General features: G+C 45.7%; 1 protein-coding gene across 1 annotated transcript in view; it reads right to left on the bottom strand.

Moving 5' to 3' along the window:
• The window catches only part of GCLC (glutamate-cysteine ligase catalytic subunit), a 34354-nt gene extending 18551 nt beyond the window's left edge, over positions 1 to 15803 (bottom strand). The window contains exons 1-2 of the mRNA XM_066603825.1: positions 15542 to 15803; positions 3997 to 4109 (exon numbers count right to left, since the gene is read on the bottom strand). Of these exons, the coding sequence (XP_066459922.1) occupies positions 3997 to 4109; positions 15542 to 15691 (263 nt within the window). The 5' untranslated portion in view covers positions 15692 to 15803. The remainder of the gene's footprint in view (positions 1 to 3996; positions 4110 to 15541) is intronic.
• Positions 15804 to 17547: the final 1744 nt, after the last annotated feature.

The raw sequence follows: 17547 nt of genomic DNA on the forward strand, positions 1-17547 counted from the left end.
TTATGGTTTACTCGCCACTTTCAATTCTCCCATTATCTTTGTATAAATCCATTCATTTCAAAATTAGGCAAAAACTGAAAAAAAAACCAAAGGCAAAACGTAAAAGGAAAATAACCAGGAGGGGGTACTTCTAAGGTTTCCGTCTTCCTCTCCTCCTCCCGTCCAGACCCTATCTTAGGTCTCACATTCAATTCTGGTCTGTCTCGTTATCCTGCCCCCTGTAGATTTTGAGTCTCTAGCATACTCTATTAGATACCAGTTTGTATATTGAAAGGGAGTAACTAGCTTTCTGATTTCTTGGTCGGTGTAGTATGACAGGAGACAGAGACACAAAGAAAAAGCAGCAAAAACATTTTTCAAAAAAAAAAAAAAAGGCAGATTTTTCTCCACTTGTTCCATATTTAATAGGTGCTCAGTTGGGCTACCAGCTTTGTTATTCCTGGGATTGTTTGCAGAAGGAACATGCTAGAAGGTTCCAAAGGGCGGCTAGGCTCGGTGAGTCTGTTCCTAGATTGGATGAGGGGCACAGACATATATTCCATGTGCTTTGTTAGGCACGCTATATTGTAGCTTCTGACATTAGGGAAATTCACGCCTCCCTCACTCCCGTTCAGCATTAACTTCTGCAAAGATATCCTCGGATGCTTTCCTGCCAGAATAAACTTTGTAAAAGCAGAGATGATACCTCCGCGTGCTTGATTAGTATTAGTATTGTTTGCAATAGTGGAGATAGACAGCCCTGTCTAGTACCTCTATATAGTGGAAAAGGGTCTGATAGGAATCCTGGTGTATGGATTCTTGCTGTTGGGTTGCTATAGATGCAGTTAATGGAAGTATGGAAAGGGCCCTGTAATGCTAGGGATATTAGTACTGGATGCGTCTAATGCCTTAGGCCTCATATCCACGGGCCCCCATGGTTTTCCCGTGCAGAATCCTGCAGTGGATTCCACCCGGCCAGCAGACATGAGGCCAGAAAATACATTTTACTCACCCACCCGGACGTTTTGGGGCTCTCCTCCTGATCTGCCTGGAGGATGCACTCAGGATGCCAGCGGATGCAGTGACAGGTGTGTCTGTGCCATGGAGCCGGATGGTTTCTATTGACCTCAATGGAAGCAGCGGGAGAGCCGCACAGAAATGGAGCATGCTGCGGTTGTTTCCAAGCTTGTGCAATCCGCACGCCAAGGGAAAAATGACATCCGCAGGTATTTAAATTACCTGCGGATGCCCAATGATTCTCTATGAGCACAGATCACGCGTGCGGGAGATCCGCATGGTTTTTAAAATTCTATTTTCCCCATGGCCATTGCGCCTTAGTGTGTCTAATACGGCAAGGACCCTTCTAATATTTGCAACGGCTGAGCGACTTATATGAACCCTACTTGCGGGGGATGAATGCATTTATTTTAATTGTGGTTTTATAGTTTATTAACAAAATGAATTCTATAAAGTTTTGTTTTTTCTCTACTTCTAACAAATGTCAGTGAAATATCACGATTCTAAAACCCATTTCACACTTGCCATTTAGTAACGGTTGTTCCGCAGTGAAAAGAATCCTGTGTGCAGATAATCCAAAGAGATTTCTAACTCTGATTCAGCTTTCACATTTCCAGACTTCAGGTTTTGAAACCCACAGCATAAACGTGTTACAGTCTGATCTATTGACATCAGTGAACGATTAGGACATTGGCAAACCGGAGTACTGCAGGCTTGTGCCAGTGAAGTGAATGGGACAAGCCTGTAGTACCCAGAATGGCCACTATAAGTAATAGAGTTCTGAAGAGGCTGCAGCGCTCACAGAAGGGATGTGGACCCTGCAATCAGCTGATTAGTGGAGTCCTGAGGGGCAGCTTACCCATCAGATATTTATGATCTCTCCTGGAGGATAGGCCATCAGATTTTTAAAGGCTGTATAACCCCTTTAACGGCTATGGACAGCTTTTGGGGGGTGGGGAGACCCTCAATCTCCCACTTAAAGGGAAAGTGTCACATACCCAGAGCACCATAAACTAGGTTATGGTGTTAGGGGATGTGAAAAATTTGTCTCTTTTCACAGGGCCAGCACGATCTTCAGAGGTACATACACACACAGCAAGAATAAGGGAGTAGGCAGAATAAAAAAAAAACAAAAAAAAAAACAAAAAACCCACAAACACCGCATCAACTTGACTGGCTCCCTGCTTTGGGAATGTGACAGGTTCCCTCTAAATGCATGTACTTTCAGCTGACAATCATTTTCATAATAGGAATTAATTCAGTCTTCTGCAGCTTCTACATATTGCTGTACAATACATCTGAAGGTGGTGTGTCAGAAACAGGCATCAGGGGTCTAGTCCCCAAACTATGGTGGACCTCTGGGGAGCCCTATACCATTAATAGACATTTAAGATGTTTTGCATTATCTGTGATATGCACTTTACACTTTCCTCCTGAATGGGGGTTAGGGCTCTTTCACACGACCGTATGAGTTTTTACATTTGCTCATCCATGCCATACATTGGCATGAATGGAAATTTTTCCCGCAAAATTTTTTACGGCCAGCATTCTCTCGTCCATTCACACAACTGAGTGTTTTGTTTTTTAGCGGGAAAAAAAAAACACCACATTGCACTCCGGAAAATCATCAATCTACAAAAATCCTCGGGATGCCTTCCAATGCCTATACAGAGGCACCTATAAGCTTTTTGCAGTTTTGGACGCTGCATAAATGCCTCCCCCTCCCTTTGTCTAGCTCCCATAGGAGTCTATGGGAGCTGATGAGGTATACTGGAGATGCATTGATGGCTACTGCCCTGCATATATCTAGTGCTATACATGTATTTGAATTTGCACTATGCTCTTGGGGATTCCCATCATGTGGGGATTTCTTTGATTTAATAGGTTTTTGTACATACGTCTACTTCTGCGTTTTTCCTCTTTGTAGGACTTCTATATTTTATATTGCTGTAGATTGTCAGACTGACTACAGTCTAAGGCCTCCTGCAACAAAAGGGTCAGATGCGGCATGCCACAGCAGGATCCAACCTTGTGCCCGGTGACACCTGCTCAACTGTCTGGATTCTTCTTTTTCTGTACTGTGGGAGTGGCAGCCGACGCAGTACCGATATAGCCGCGCTGTCGCTAGGCGATGACGCGGATCCCATGACCTTTCTGCCGCACTCTCCGCAGAAGGGCCGCGGAATGGACGGCTTCCATTGGAGCATGCTGCGATTTTTTTGTGTACAGTAAACAGCGGGTCTCCATAGGAGGCTATGGGCGGTATTTGCTGTGGATTCCAGGGGCAGCAACCGGTCCCGGATTCTGAAATCAAATCTGCCTGTGTACAGGAGCCCTTAAGGTACCTTTACACGAGACAACAGCTGTCCCATGGGCTACTGTCAGACTATCGCTCCTGTGCTGTTTAACACCCCTCCCACAAAAATAAATAAAAGTTATACAAGACACCCACACCCCTCAGTGACTCGGGAGCTCCTGTTCAGAGGTGTAAGCGGCAAGCATTTTAGTGGCCTAAATATCAATGTGAAAGTGGCATCTCATCCGTTAAACTAAAGGCGTTTAGACAGAACGATTATCGTTTCAAAAACAGCCAATCATTCTGGTTAAATGCGAGCCAACGACTGGACAGACTAGGAATCAGGCACTTCTCATTCAGTTTAACCAGTCATAAAAATCATTGGCTTCTCGTTATGTTTAAATATTGATCATTCAGTGAATGAGCGAACAAGCCGACGATGTCACCAGCTTGGGCAAACCAGAATTGTGTGGTCTTTGTTAGGTGTAAGAGCAGTATTACTTGCAGGAGCAATAGGGCTTGTGTGCGAATGGGTAAACACGTGGCTAACACTATAGTCATTTCCTATGCTATACATGAGATAGCAGCTACCATTTCAGAACAGATGGTGGGTCAAATAACTGAAAGACTAAAACAGAAAAACAAAATCCACCACACCAAGCAAAAAAGGTAAATTAGAAAAAGATATCCAAAAGATAACATACTTTGGGTTTATTTTTTCACCTCGGCCTTGAAGTGTATCAAGCATTTCTTCCCCTTTAAGCACTAGTCGTACTTTCTGATTTTCATGATCAAAGGCAACCAGCATGTACTCCACCTGAAAAGGTCAAAAAAAGAGAAATTGAAATTTAAAAAAGAAGATTTTTCATAAAACTAATAGAAGTCAATTGGCATTTCAAAAGGTTATAGGGAAAAGTGCTCAAAAAACAAAAAAAGTTAGATAGGGTTACCGAATCTGACTATAGAAGTGCAGTCCACAAAAGTAGATTTATAGAACGGCAAAAGTTAAAACTCAGTAAACATCCAGTACTCCGTCTACTGAGAGCTTCTGTTTAACTCCTTGTAACAAGCGTTAATATTCCCACTGACTAATGATCTTTACAGGGTACACGTTCTTGGCCAGATGTGATACGAGACATGCATACCAATTTAACGGATCTCCCTTTCCACAGACTGAGCGGTCCCTAGTACGATGGCTTGTCCCCATAGGCTGGCTGCACATCTCACGTCGATCCTTCCATTTACGTCAGTGCAGCTGTAAGGGGTTATCATTTTAAGTGCTACCATTTGAGAGCACCTATATCTCACTTTTTTTATGTGGGGGCTCAGTAATTCCACTTATTTTTTGGATGGTCATCGAATGCAGAGATATGGCTTATGATACTGTATATCTTTATTTTACACCATTCCATGCCTTGGACAGAATGGTACAAGTGGCCGATTATTCCATGAACTTGGAAAATATCAGCCAACCACAACCAAAATCTGCAACAGAATGGAATGAGTTGATGGCGGACTATAATCTGCCATTACATGTTGAGTGATTTGCCTACAAAACTAAAAAACAAAGACACTGAACTGAAGTGCATGGCCAGCTTTAGGGCACATTCACACAGCAAATGTGCTGTGGATCTCTGCGGCAAAATCGCAGCAAACAGTCAGAATCCACACCATTGGTGGCAATTGGGCCCCTTATCTTGCACACAGCAGCCCTCACATCCCCAGCCCAGCAACAGTAAGTAATAGCTTTGGCTGCCAGTCAGATGATGCGGAAGTGGGCAACCGCTTACTATTTAGCCCACCAAACCACCATGGTATCTATTGCAGAGGCAGTGTCACATTGATGAAACATCCACTGGTTAATTCTGCATAGTTTAGAGGAAGAACTTTGACCGTTACTCTCAGAGGGTTGTGTAAAGTTATGGGGGTGGAACCAGTCTCCTAGCTTGACTGACATGGCATAGTCCGAGCAGGTCATCACAAACCTCCGTCACTGGCGAGTGCAGATGAGCAGAGTTCAGTATGCATCACTTCGCTGAATAAGAGGACATTAAAAGGACACAAGGATATTCAGCAAGAGCGGCCATCTTTTTTTCTTTAGCATTTTCTACATTTATTCTTAGTATATGTACTTTTGTGTCTACATTTAGTCCCTGGTGACTTTTTGCCATTCATTATGTGACTAGCCACCCCGTATACACAAGTTGGCTAGCATTACCCTTGGTTAGGTCATTCCTTTCTAGCCGAAGCTTCCTGGAGTCATCCTCTTCAGATGGGTCATGTGATCTCATCTTGACCACCCGAGATTTACTTGGGTTTATGTTCCTCTCAAAAACTCAGTTTTTCAGTCAGGATAACTGATGGAACCTAAACACACAAGCTGCTTAGGTGGTGACAAACTCCTACCATAGTTACTGCTGATTGAAGACTATTACACAGTTATAATGGAGATGATCGTTCAGCCTTCTGACTGTATACTGCATATTTAGGTTAATATACAAAGTAGTGATCGTCACACTGCCCTCCCAGCAAGCAGAAATGGTACAGGCTCTAGTTGGTCATGTGATATGCTGATGCATCATTAGATAGCACAAAATGAAAAAAAGAGTAGGAACATATCTAAACATCAAGTTGCTGCCCAATAAGCATCAGACAGGAGGATGCACTGCATAGAAGTGACTGTGGTATACATAGGAAACCTCCAGAGTGTGTGATAGAAAAGTGAGGGGGCAGGGATGGAGAGAAAAAAGAAAAAAAAGCATTTTTGCTGGAGTAGGCCTTTCAAGGTTGTATCCATCTTTAGTCTACTTCATTAATTTTAGAATAGGGAAAAGCTCCCTAATGAATCAATCTATGTTTATCCCCTTAATGACGCAGTCCCCCCTTTTTTTCCTGTTTTTGTTTTTTCCTCTTCCCTTTAAAAAAATAAATTTCGTAACTCCTTCATTTATCCATCGACATCACTGTATGAGGAGGGCTTGTTTTTTGCGAGACGAGTTGTAGTTTTCAATGGTGCTATTTAAAGTACCATATAATGTACTGTAGTGAAGTAAGGGGTAAAGCCCTGGATGGTGTGTATATACCACAGAGATTACTAAACTCCAGGATATAACTCTGGAGTTTGCATGAGACAGGGTCTGTCCGGGTCACACATATATTCCAGTCCAGGAAGTACCTGAACCTGGAACACAGCTGAAATAAGCCACTGAGGGGACTATGGACCTCCAGACCCCAAGTCAGACATCAACAAAGAAGAAGTGGCAGCGTCCGTTGAGGGTTTTAAAGTGAAATCAGCAACTTTATTACTCCATATTCAAAGCAGTACAGGCAACGTTTCGACTACAGTTAGTCTTTGTCAAGTAATAAAGTTGCTGATTTCACTTTAAAACCCTCAACGGATGCTGCCACTTCTTTGTTAGTCCCTGTATTATGAGAGGTCCTTTGCCAGTTTCTGATTAGTGAAGGACCTCTTTGTAGACTACATTGGTAGCATTACCTTCATGTACAAGGATCAGACTGCTAGCGCAACTCACTCTGGAACAGGCAGATAGAACTGACCATATGAAAAACAGTCCTCCCTCAAGTCTATTCGGCTATGAAGTGTCCTGACTGATCCATCAACGCAGAACAAAAATCGAAGTTAGAAACATGAAATTTGGACACTAGCTTCTTATAGGTTTTTTTGAATTTCGACCCCTAAAATGGGTCAAAATTTGTATGGGAAAAATATCTAATGCACCAATGAACTTGAAGCTTGGCAAAAATAATCTATTGAACAAATAATTAAACATGCATTTTACTGGTTTTCGAAAACACTGACCTAAAGATTTGGCCAGCTGCTACTAATTCGCACAAATCACCATAAGGCCTCATGCATAATCCCGCGGACATGAGGCTAAAAAGAAGATTAAACTTACCTGTCCGGACGCTGCGGATCTTCCCTCAGTCACGGCTGGATCTTCTTTCTTCGGTCCGGCGGATGTGCTTGGCACGCCGGCTGCGTGCCGGGCACTCCATTGTTTTTTTAACACCTGCTCTCCCGCACTGAAGAGCAGGAATTCAGTTGTGGGTGTGCTGCGGATCTGGACGGCTTCCATAGGCTTCAATGGAAGCCTGCAAGAGCCGTCCCCGTGGGAGACCTGCCCTAAAAATGGAGCATGTCGCGGATGTTTCCCCGCACACGCAATCCACGCCTGAAGGGGAAAATGACATCCACAGGTATTTAACTACCTGCGGGTGTCCAATGCATCCCTATGGGGCGCGGATCACACTGCGGGAGGGGGGGTGGGGGGGGGGGGGTGGGGGAGAAAAAAAGAAAAAGCTGCGGATTCTTAATTTTATTTTAGCAGTGGACATGAGGCCTAAGTCTGAGGTCCGACTTACCAGCAAAATAGTCAGAACCGTTATAAATATTCCCATCACCATCATGAGATAAAATGGCGAAACCATCCCAGTGATTCACCACGTGCTCCAATATCTCCTCACGCACCTCTCTGGCTAGGACCTGAGTATTGCACAAAGTATAGGATATTGCTATAAACAGGCATCACCAATGATAGGTATGACGGTATGAGGCGCCATTGTGCCATTTGTGTTTAAAACTTCAACAGCCATTGGACATAAAATCTAAGAAAGTGGTCTTAAATAAAATCTTTGTTGCCTGTAGTAACCAATCACAGCACTGCTTTCATTTTACCTCAGCAGTATAAGACGTGAAAGCTGTGCTGTGATTGGTTGCTATGGGCAGCAGTTTTCATCTTATATCAGTAGTATAGCAACCAATCACAGCACAAAGATTTTCTTTTAGACCGCTTTGATAATATGTGGTGCCGGTCTAGTTTTCCAGGACCAACCCTGTATTATCAGTCACATATGTATGGAAATAGAATTTTTTTTTGTTACCCCACTACAGTCATCTTCTCTTTCTGAAATAGCTGATAACGGGGAGCAATAGAGAACAATTAACAGGAGGAGATATTGGAGCACGTGGTGAATCACTTGGTAAGGTTTCACCATTTTATCTCCTGACAGTGATGGGAATTATTTATAACAGTTCTGCTGACTATTTTGCTGATATGTCGGACCTCAGACTTATGGTGGGTTGTGCCAACTAGTAAAAGCCGGGCAAATATTTAGGTCAGTGTTTGACAAAAATCAGTAAAATATGCCTTTAATCATTTGTTCAATTGATTATTTTCGCCAAGATTTGAGTTCATTAATGCATTAGCTATTGGTCCCGCGGTTTGGCTGGTGAGTGCCAAGTCCTCTAGGTCCTACTAATACAGGGACCATGTAGGGGACACCACATGCATACATCATAGCTGTAATCCCTCCATTCCAAATCTAAATAATGAAACGTATTACAACAACAGTAAGTTAGCCTGCAGCCACACATTGTGTAAACAGAGGCCGGCGGATTAGCATTGTCAGAGTAAAGTTTGCTCAATAAGAACATCGGAGATGAATTTCTGGAGCTGAAGACATGAAGGCCGCCTGTTCTGCTAGTTTAGCAATGTCAAACTCAGCTCTTTACATCTAGAAAGGGGATTTAGGGTCCTCGTACACAGAGCAATTAATTGTTAAATGAGTGGTTTGCTTTCAAATGCCGTCTGTTTACACCCACTAATAGTTTACATTCTCTCATCATAGACCAACGATGGACTGAACGAGCCATCAGGCAGTCTGGGACTAGTTTGTGAACAACTCTTACAAGGAACGAGTGGAAAACAGCAAACAGGGATTATGCCTCCATAAGATGAACGACAAGCAGTAAGGCCGCCTGCAGATGGCCGGGTCGGATCCCGCTGCGAGAATTCTTGCAGCGGGACCCGACCCGAGTGCCTGCAGAGAGCAGCGCATACTCACCTGCTCCCGCAGCTCCGGCTCTGTCATGTGCCGTCTGCAGGCGCATGCACAGAGCGGAGCCGGCGGCAGGTGAGTGACGTTTCTCTGCAGGGCTCTGAGAGCCCCGCACAGAATAAGAGCATGCCGCGGTTTGTTTTCTGTGCAGGATTTCGCGCAGACAAACTGCGGGCGTCTGCATAGGATTGCGTGCTGTAATGCAATCATATGCAGGCGTGTACGGGCGAAAATTCTGCGGGCAATCCCGACGCGGAATTTCCGCCCGTCTGCAGGCGGCCTTAGCAAACAACTCATTCAATGGCTGGCCATGCTTACACTGAACGACTGTAGTAATGCGCCAAACGAATTATTTGAATAGTCATTCCATGTAGAAGGGCCCTTACTTCCTGAAAGCTGAAAAGGAGGTGGTAGAAGAGAGACCTGTCTTAGAAGAAAAGGGTTTTGCTTCCACACAGTGTCTGGGTTCAATAAGAGTTTTGAAATATGAAAAGAGAAATACAAAGAAACAACTTCAGAGTAAAGTTTAACCCCTGCAGGGAGTTTTGACCTCCCCAGCCAAGCGCCATAATTCGAGTCTGACGTGTCATTTGTACAGTAATAACTCACTTTTACTTATCCAAGTGATCCTAGCAGCGGCCGTCTTACTGATACTCTACTTCGCAAACCTGCAGATAGAAGTCTTCTCTTCACAGCTGCAATGGAAACTTGTTAGTTTAGTTTTGCTGAGGGGGTAGCGCCCCTTGCGGGCCACAGCCGCTGGGAAAACCACTTCACAGAAATTTTGCTTCTAGCCCTTGCTGCAAATCCTTAGTGACCCCCTGCTGCACTTCAGTGAGGAAGGTGGTGGGTGGGAAAGGTGTTCCACTTTCTTGTCCGCCACTGGGTAAGCCCCTTGCAGCTGTAAATACTTAGTGGCCTTCCAAAACCTGCAGCCCAACCAGCTCTGCACCAATCATGTACAAGGGGCGTCACCCTGTTGTCAATCTTGCTTCCACTCAATGAGCGCTATGTACTAAAAAAAATTAAAGTGGAAGTATTTCTTCTACCCAACCCCGGCGATCACGTGACCACTGGGTCCTGCCGTTACAGCAGAGCTGCAGAGTCCTAACAGATGCTGACCAGCTCTGCCAGTGACTACTGTCTCTACAGAGGAGGTTTTCCCCTGTAACTGGAGCTCTTATGGATGCCCCAACTACAGTGGAAAAGTGTATTAAAAAAATTTATAGAATATATACATAAAAAAGGGGGGGGGGGGGGGGGGAAGTCAGTGAAAAAGATAACATGCAGCAAAAGTAGTTTTAGTAGCTAAAAGGATTAAAAAAAAGTGGACAATAAAACAATGACCACTGTTTGGTCTGCAGGTTACAAAAGAGATTGGTGTTGAAAGTGTAAAAGGGACCCATTTAATTTTGAAGTGACTCTGAAAGACCTTAATATGAAAAACACCCATCAAAACCCCATATCTCCATGCACAATAGTAGGCAGACAGCTGTTGACCTATGGCTGGAGACTGAGGGTAGCCTGCAGCTCATGAATACCAAGGACTACTTCCTGCGGTCCTCTGTGTGGCTGCTACTGATAAAATGAAAGGTTTCTCATACACTGTTTCACAGATACACTAAGCAGCCATATCTCTGCAGTCAGCATGCTGGTCATTTCCTCATGCGGTCCTCCATGAGTGCTGCAGATTCCACTTCATGCTGACAAGTATGGCTCAATGGTAAAGTCACCGGAGCCTCGTCCTACTTGTGTTCCCATAGACATGAATAGCTTCATGAGACTAAATATTCTTGTAGAGTTGCTCAGACTACTGTACAAAAACATAGCGGTCTCTGCTGCTCCTGTCCCGCTGCTGTCCAGAGTGTCTGATGACATCACCAGGACCATGTGACCACTGCAGCCAATCAGCAGAGTCGATTATTCTCTTCTTTAAACAGTCTGAGCAGCCTTACAAAATGTTGTCCCTGCATAACCCGTTTAATACAGGAGACGGCCAAGGACAAAAGTTCATGAAAACTGCAAATAAAACATGGGATTTGTTAACAAAACCCATTTTATTGTACACCGTGAAGTTTTTGTTCAAGTCTCTGGAAACAACGCTTTAATTATAATCACATTAGTAGAACCACAGCGTTCAATGAAAACAAGAGCCGAAATAGTGGAAACCTGGCAGCGGCAAGAAATGGCAACTAATACGCCGCTCTTTGTTACTCACCAGTAGTTATAAAGCAAGATCCCTTTTTAATGAAACACAACCCTACCGAGTTTAATCACTAATTCGCAGGCAACATGATGGAAATACAACAAGTTCTCCAAGTCCAATCCACATCTTAAGTTGTACTTACAGAAATACTTCTTAAAGTTTTGTTTAGGATTGAAAACAATGGGAGAAACTCAGTGATCCCACAACACGGCGGGGGATCCCCACTACTCCGAAGTGATGCGGGACAGTTCTCAGATAAAACCGCCTTCCATCTGCCGAAAGAAGTCCAGTGGTGCGAGGAGTCACAAGATTATGAAGCCAATGGCTCACTTGACATGGGCAATGTTTAACGCCTGCGATGCAGCATGAAAACAAAATCACAGTATGTCTATTATTTTTGCAATCTGGCCCATTGTATCCAGTGAAGGCAATGGGAGATGATCACGATCCTCCGCCACTGCTGTGACAGCAGTGGATTCCTATATTCCCGTGGGGAGTCCCATCATGACTGAACACTGACAGCAGTGGCAGGGGATTCCTTCATCCCTGCGGGAAGTCCCATAATCACTGAACACCCTGCCGCTGCGGTCACAGTGTTCAGTGATGATGGGACTCCCCACGGGGCTTAAGGAATCCCCTGCTGCAGCTGTCACAGCAGTGGCAGAGGATTGCGATCTTCTCCCATTGATTTCAATGGGGACGGAGCCGCTGACCCCATTGAAAACAATGGGAGAACAGCAGCTGCAGCAGGGGATTCCTTCAGCAATCTTCTCCCATTGATTTCAATGGGGCTGGCACTGCTACCACCGACCCCATTGAAATCAACGGGAGAAGTTCACCATCTCCTGCCGTGGCTGTGACAGCCACGGCAGGAGATTCCTTCAGCACTGCTGTGATGCGAGGCTGCTTCCCTGCGGAAACGCCTCCATCCAGGGCTTTTCAGAAGGATTTGGCCCAATACCACTCTCGCCAGGATACACCAGACTCAGAGTGGAAGCACTGCTCCAACCCAGTCTAGTGGCCGGCACTTGTAATTGCAGGAGCTCTCATTGCAATTAATGGCAACGGTGTATGTAAATGCAGTGCAGCAGCTCCCATTGATTTAACTAAGAGCTGCTCCTGCAGTTACAAGTGCCGGCCACTATATGGTTCAGAGCAGTGCTTCCACTCTGACCCATGCCAGTGGGTGCTGCCTTGAAATCCTATTTAATGTTGGCTGAGTGATTCCCATCTTGGGAGTCCCCATCCTTCCCACTTGGCTTGTACTGTAAATGCGCCATTATCCCTCCTGCATTATCTGGAAGGAGCTCTCCAGAGAAAGTGGAGATCACCTGGACATGAGGGGTTTGTGGGAGGCGAGGAGCGGTCACTGAGCGCCCGGACAAACTACATTCTCTTATGGCAGCGCACTGCGGCAAGGAAGACGAGCGCCGCTGCTTACTAGATGCACAAGTCTCACTCATCCTGGCGGAGGCAACATTAACAAGCGCGCTCCGTATTCTCTGCTCTAGGAGTTAGCGCATTTTACACGCCGTTGCAGGCTCTTCAGTACAGTCATTCACACAAGCCTGACTTAGGCGGTAGTCACACGGCCGATTACAAGCCATCAAAAGGTCCAGTTTCTCATGCATTTGTTAGCGATTTTTCATATGTAAAAAAGTGAATAAATGTAAAAGGTGCTGCACTTCGTTGTCTTAAAAAAATAAAATTTAACAGTTGCCATGGTTACTTATATTAAAAACAGATCACACTAGCATCATGCAAATGCAATCCATTTTTTTAAATGCACTCTTTGCTCTTAATGGGAATTTGTCAGAAAAGAAAGAAAAAAAAAATAGATAAAAATAACGAGTGCCGCTCCTCTCCTGGGACGGACTGTAACTAGGCAAAAAAAGGAAAAAAAAAGATCCCATTTGAATCCATGTGATCTCCATATGATTTTTTTCAATCCCAAAAAATTAGGGTTGGGGGGGGGGGGGGGGGGTGAGAGAACGACAGATGACTTTTTTTTAGAGAGCTGCCATAGCAATCAGCTGATGGACATAGATCCGCCTCCTGAGAGCCAACCACCAGTTTGTACTGGTGAGGACGCAGCAGCCACAGGTAAGTGTATTACATGGCGGCCGTTCACATCAATGGCCATCATTATTAGATATGGAGGACCCCCAGTGTAGGAGGCAACGGCTGCTTGCAGGCGACTCTTCACTCTTACTGATAGGATGTTATACCCCTAGGGACTCCCATTAGGCCGCCTGTCCATGGGCGATACAATACACCGCCGCAGGGAGCACCATGTCATCGCTATTTTCCGCGATGAATCCATCTTAGTGATAGGTTCACTGTAGAGAAACGCAATAATCCGCAGCATGCTGCAATCTTTAGACGCAAGCGAATTTCCGCTCGTAAACGTCAGGCTGCACTTTCCATAGTTATCCTATGGACAGCGATCACTGTGAAATATCGCCCATGGACAGGAGGCCTATGGTATATTCACAGGGGATCATAAGACAACCCCTTTAAGGAGCAGTCCTGTAAGTTATACTGAAACATACTCTGCCCTGTGTACAGTCAAAAGCAGCCAATTACTGGCTAACCCCGCGTTACATACAAGTTATTGGCTGCAGGGGTCACATGACCCGGTCATGCGATATTGCAGAAGCTGGAAGTAAAGTGCAGCCGGTGACGAAGCACCGTGAGAGCCGCAGCCGTGGGCTGAGGAGCGTCCAGCGGAGCACATCTCAACTCAGACTAGCCCTTTAACTGAAGCATACAGACATCAGCGGCACCATGGATGCACATAGGGCCGCCATGTTAATGTAGGACTTGTGTGCAAAACCTGGCCCAACAGTAGGGATCAGTGGCCAGAAGACTTTGCTAGTAGTCCTGCCTCTTACTGGCCAAGTATTCCGGTCACAGACCACGGCTGGGACACGGTGTCAGCCACACCAAGGATATACAGTGTGACCAAACCCTAAGTGCCATCAGCCAACCTACCAACACAGGAGAAGGTAGGTTGATATACTCACCCTAACAGACTACTATGGGCATAAGAGGAGCCACAGCAACAGGGCACTTACCTCTTCTACTTACTACGGACTCTTTGATAGACATCAGAAAACATGGCGGAGGGTCTTCATATATGTGGCGAGATACTTCTCATGTGCATCACTAATACCCGCCCCCCTCCCCCCTAGAAAGACTCCAGACTATGAAGAACTACACACGGCCATACTAAGTCATGCATGGATGAGAGTTACGGACACAACTCTGCCCACCCACCTGCCGGTTTCCAGGACTCGACTCAAACCCTCCATGCATTGGGTTGTTTTCGTGGCCTGTAGTAGAGAAGCTGCACACAGAGGCATTCAGAAAGAACGGCAGACATTATTTAAAGGTGCCATCCAGACAACATATCCACCTCCGCAAAGAGCGGCAAATGCGTTACAACAGCCACCAGAATCTAGCGCGGTAATCCTGCTACCATCCTAGTGTTCATTGTAGAAGAGGTCACCTGACCACTGCAGCATCACCGTCCATACTCACATCCTGGGCGTCATGATGCCAGGAGTCCAGAATGGCGACCCTGCAGTGGTCAGGTGACACCATCCTCCACAAAAAAGGGCTACAGTGCCAGATCCCCGCGGCAGAGGACGAGCAGGTACACCCCTATTTAGCACGAACGCAGTTGTAGCCATCGGGGCAGTGTTGTGTAGTTACCGGACAGCCCCTCTAAATATAACTGCACAGTGTTAGTAAATACCCATAATCCCCATCTAATAATTCTGGAGTATTTTCCTGATCACTTGTGCCGTTTCCCGCTACTCCTAGTGATTTATGATTGACTTGACAAGTGTTACCAGCTGGGTGTGTCTCTGACCCCTCACTGTCCAATCAGTGCTGCCCATGTAGGGACACGCCCCCAGCTGTAACACACTCGTCCAGTCATGGACGTCTAGGAGGAAGAGCTGAATGGAGTTATGAGGAGCAGCACTATGGGGAAGCCAAGGCCACCAGTCCGGAGGTGACAGCTCCTCCTGGGTACCTGCCAGGGCTTTGTGCCCAGCCCCCCTCCCCAGACATGCTGGAGGGACTGCGAGCACACGGCGGCAGGTACTGCAGCGAGGAGATTCCTTCCGGGGTCACATGACCTCGGGCGCCCTATCAGCGGCTGGCCGGGCTCTCACCTCGTCGCCCCACTTGAGCACGTCCTTCTGGCGCTCCTTCACTTTATTGTAGATGTTGAGGAACTGGGTGATGCCGTGCTGCCGCACGTGATCCGCGTGCTTCTTGGTTTCCTCCCAGCTGAGCGGGGAGCCGTGAGACAGTAGACCCATGACTGCGGCTGCGGACCCGGGACTGAGCACAGAGCAGGCGTCGTGTCAGAAAACTCTTCTCCGCGCTCTCACGCTGGTCTGTCAGGGCGCTCCTCCCACCGCAGTCTTGTTATTAGGAGGCGTCCGGCAGACCACGTGACTCGTGCAGGCTCCTCGTCACGTGGGCGTGGCTTCGCGTCACTCCCCGCCGTGACTTAGCAGATTTATGCTGGTCTAGGTTAACTCTGTCGCTGCCGCGCACATGGCGAGCTAGCGGTTCTGCGAGGGGTTACGTGTGATGACTGTGCAGGTTTCTTCTAGGCTCCAACTGATGCCAGTAAAAACGCAGCGTTATGAAACCAATAGTATTCACTGATTTCCTACATATTTGTACTTATGCGATGGTGCAATAAATATCCGTGGCGTGCCTAGCATTCTGCAATTTTTTATCTCCCATTTTTCATTTTTACCTATGGAGCCTCCTTTGTATCGCAGAGTACAAACTTGTGATTTTTGGGTGACATGATGCATTTTTAACAATAGAAACCTTGGCGTAAAAAAAAAAACTTGGAAAAATTGCGCAAGAAAAATCGCAAGTGGTAGGGATGTTTTTGCAAGAAAAAGCAGGGCTGATGCTCAAGAACCAGGGGGAAAAAGATTGTACCGCCATTTTCTCGCAGCGATCGCCCATGTGAAGCCAGCCTTAGAGGTATAGATCAGGAGGATTTCCCATTCTATACCGGTAACGGAAGGCTCTGCTATAGGACCACAGGGGGTATATTGTCAATAGGCTTCTCTTGTAACAATACACTGTGCCGTATACTTGTACATCTAGTTTTACTGCATACCTTTATAGGGAATGGCATCTACTATGGTATGTTATTGCATACCGCAGAAAGAGGTAGCATGAAGCATATGGGGCAATAAAGACCATGTAGACCCTTTTTTGCCCTTCATCATGTAGGGAGCACTTACAAATACATTTGGTTCCACACTGTGAGCTTTTTCGGGTTTATACGTTAAAGGAAGATTACAAATATGATGTAATATAAACTAAATTTGAGGAGTCCAAGGCAGAGGACCCTCTTCTATGATGTGCCCCCCTCCTCTGTCCAATCAGATGCTTTACTGCAATGATTGACAGGTGTAATGGTCTTCTGATTGGATAGACAGGGAGATCCGCAGAAGAAGACCCTCCCACAGAGCACTTGGGTTGGGAGCAAGTAGTGGGGATTAAAAGGACAATCGTCTATAAGTGATGTTAAAGGGGCCTATGGAAAAATTCTGGCGTTATTGGATTTGGTCTAGGACACTACTTTCACACCCTTTTAAAAACTGCGCTATATTTCCGCACCAAAAAAATCTGCAATTGATTCCGCAGATAATTTTGTTGCGTATTGAGCCACTGTGTGCTGGTAGGGCTAATGCCTACGGATTGATTTATGCTACATTCCCCACAGCGTAAATCCGTGGCAGTATAATGCAGCCTTAGGTTCTATTGAACCGAATAGTTCAGTCCTCACATTCAGAATTCTGTCGCGGATTTACGCAGTGGTAAAAAAAAAAATAAAAAAATTGCGGCAACTATTTTATCGCAGGAGGTCTACATTAGGGCTCATGCTCACAGACAGAGCGGGATTCACCCTCAGTTTTACACCGCAGGGATGAACAAAAAAGTCCTCGCTAGCAATCGCGGAAAACAGTGCTTGTTTACCACGGTCTTCCTTAATAACACGGTAAAATAGAACATGCTGCAATGTGAGGACTGCGCTATTAAGCTCAATTCAAACTAATAGCTGCTTTATTCCACCGCGGGGAATGAGGCATAAATCTGTCTGTGGGCATTAACCCTTAATATAGTATTAATGGAGACCGCG

This window comes from Eleutherodactylus coqui, chromosome 1, assembly GCF_035609145.1.
Source record: "Eleutherodactylus coqui strain aEleCoq1 chromosome 1, aEleCoq1.hap1, whole genome shotgun sequence".
NCBI classification, from domain to species: Eukaryota; Metazoa; Chordata; class Amphibia; order Anura; family Eleutherodactylidae; genus Eleutherodactylus; species Eleutherodactylus coqui.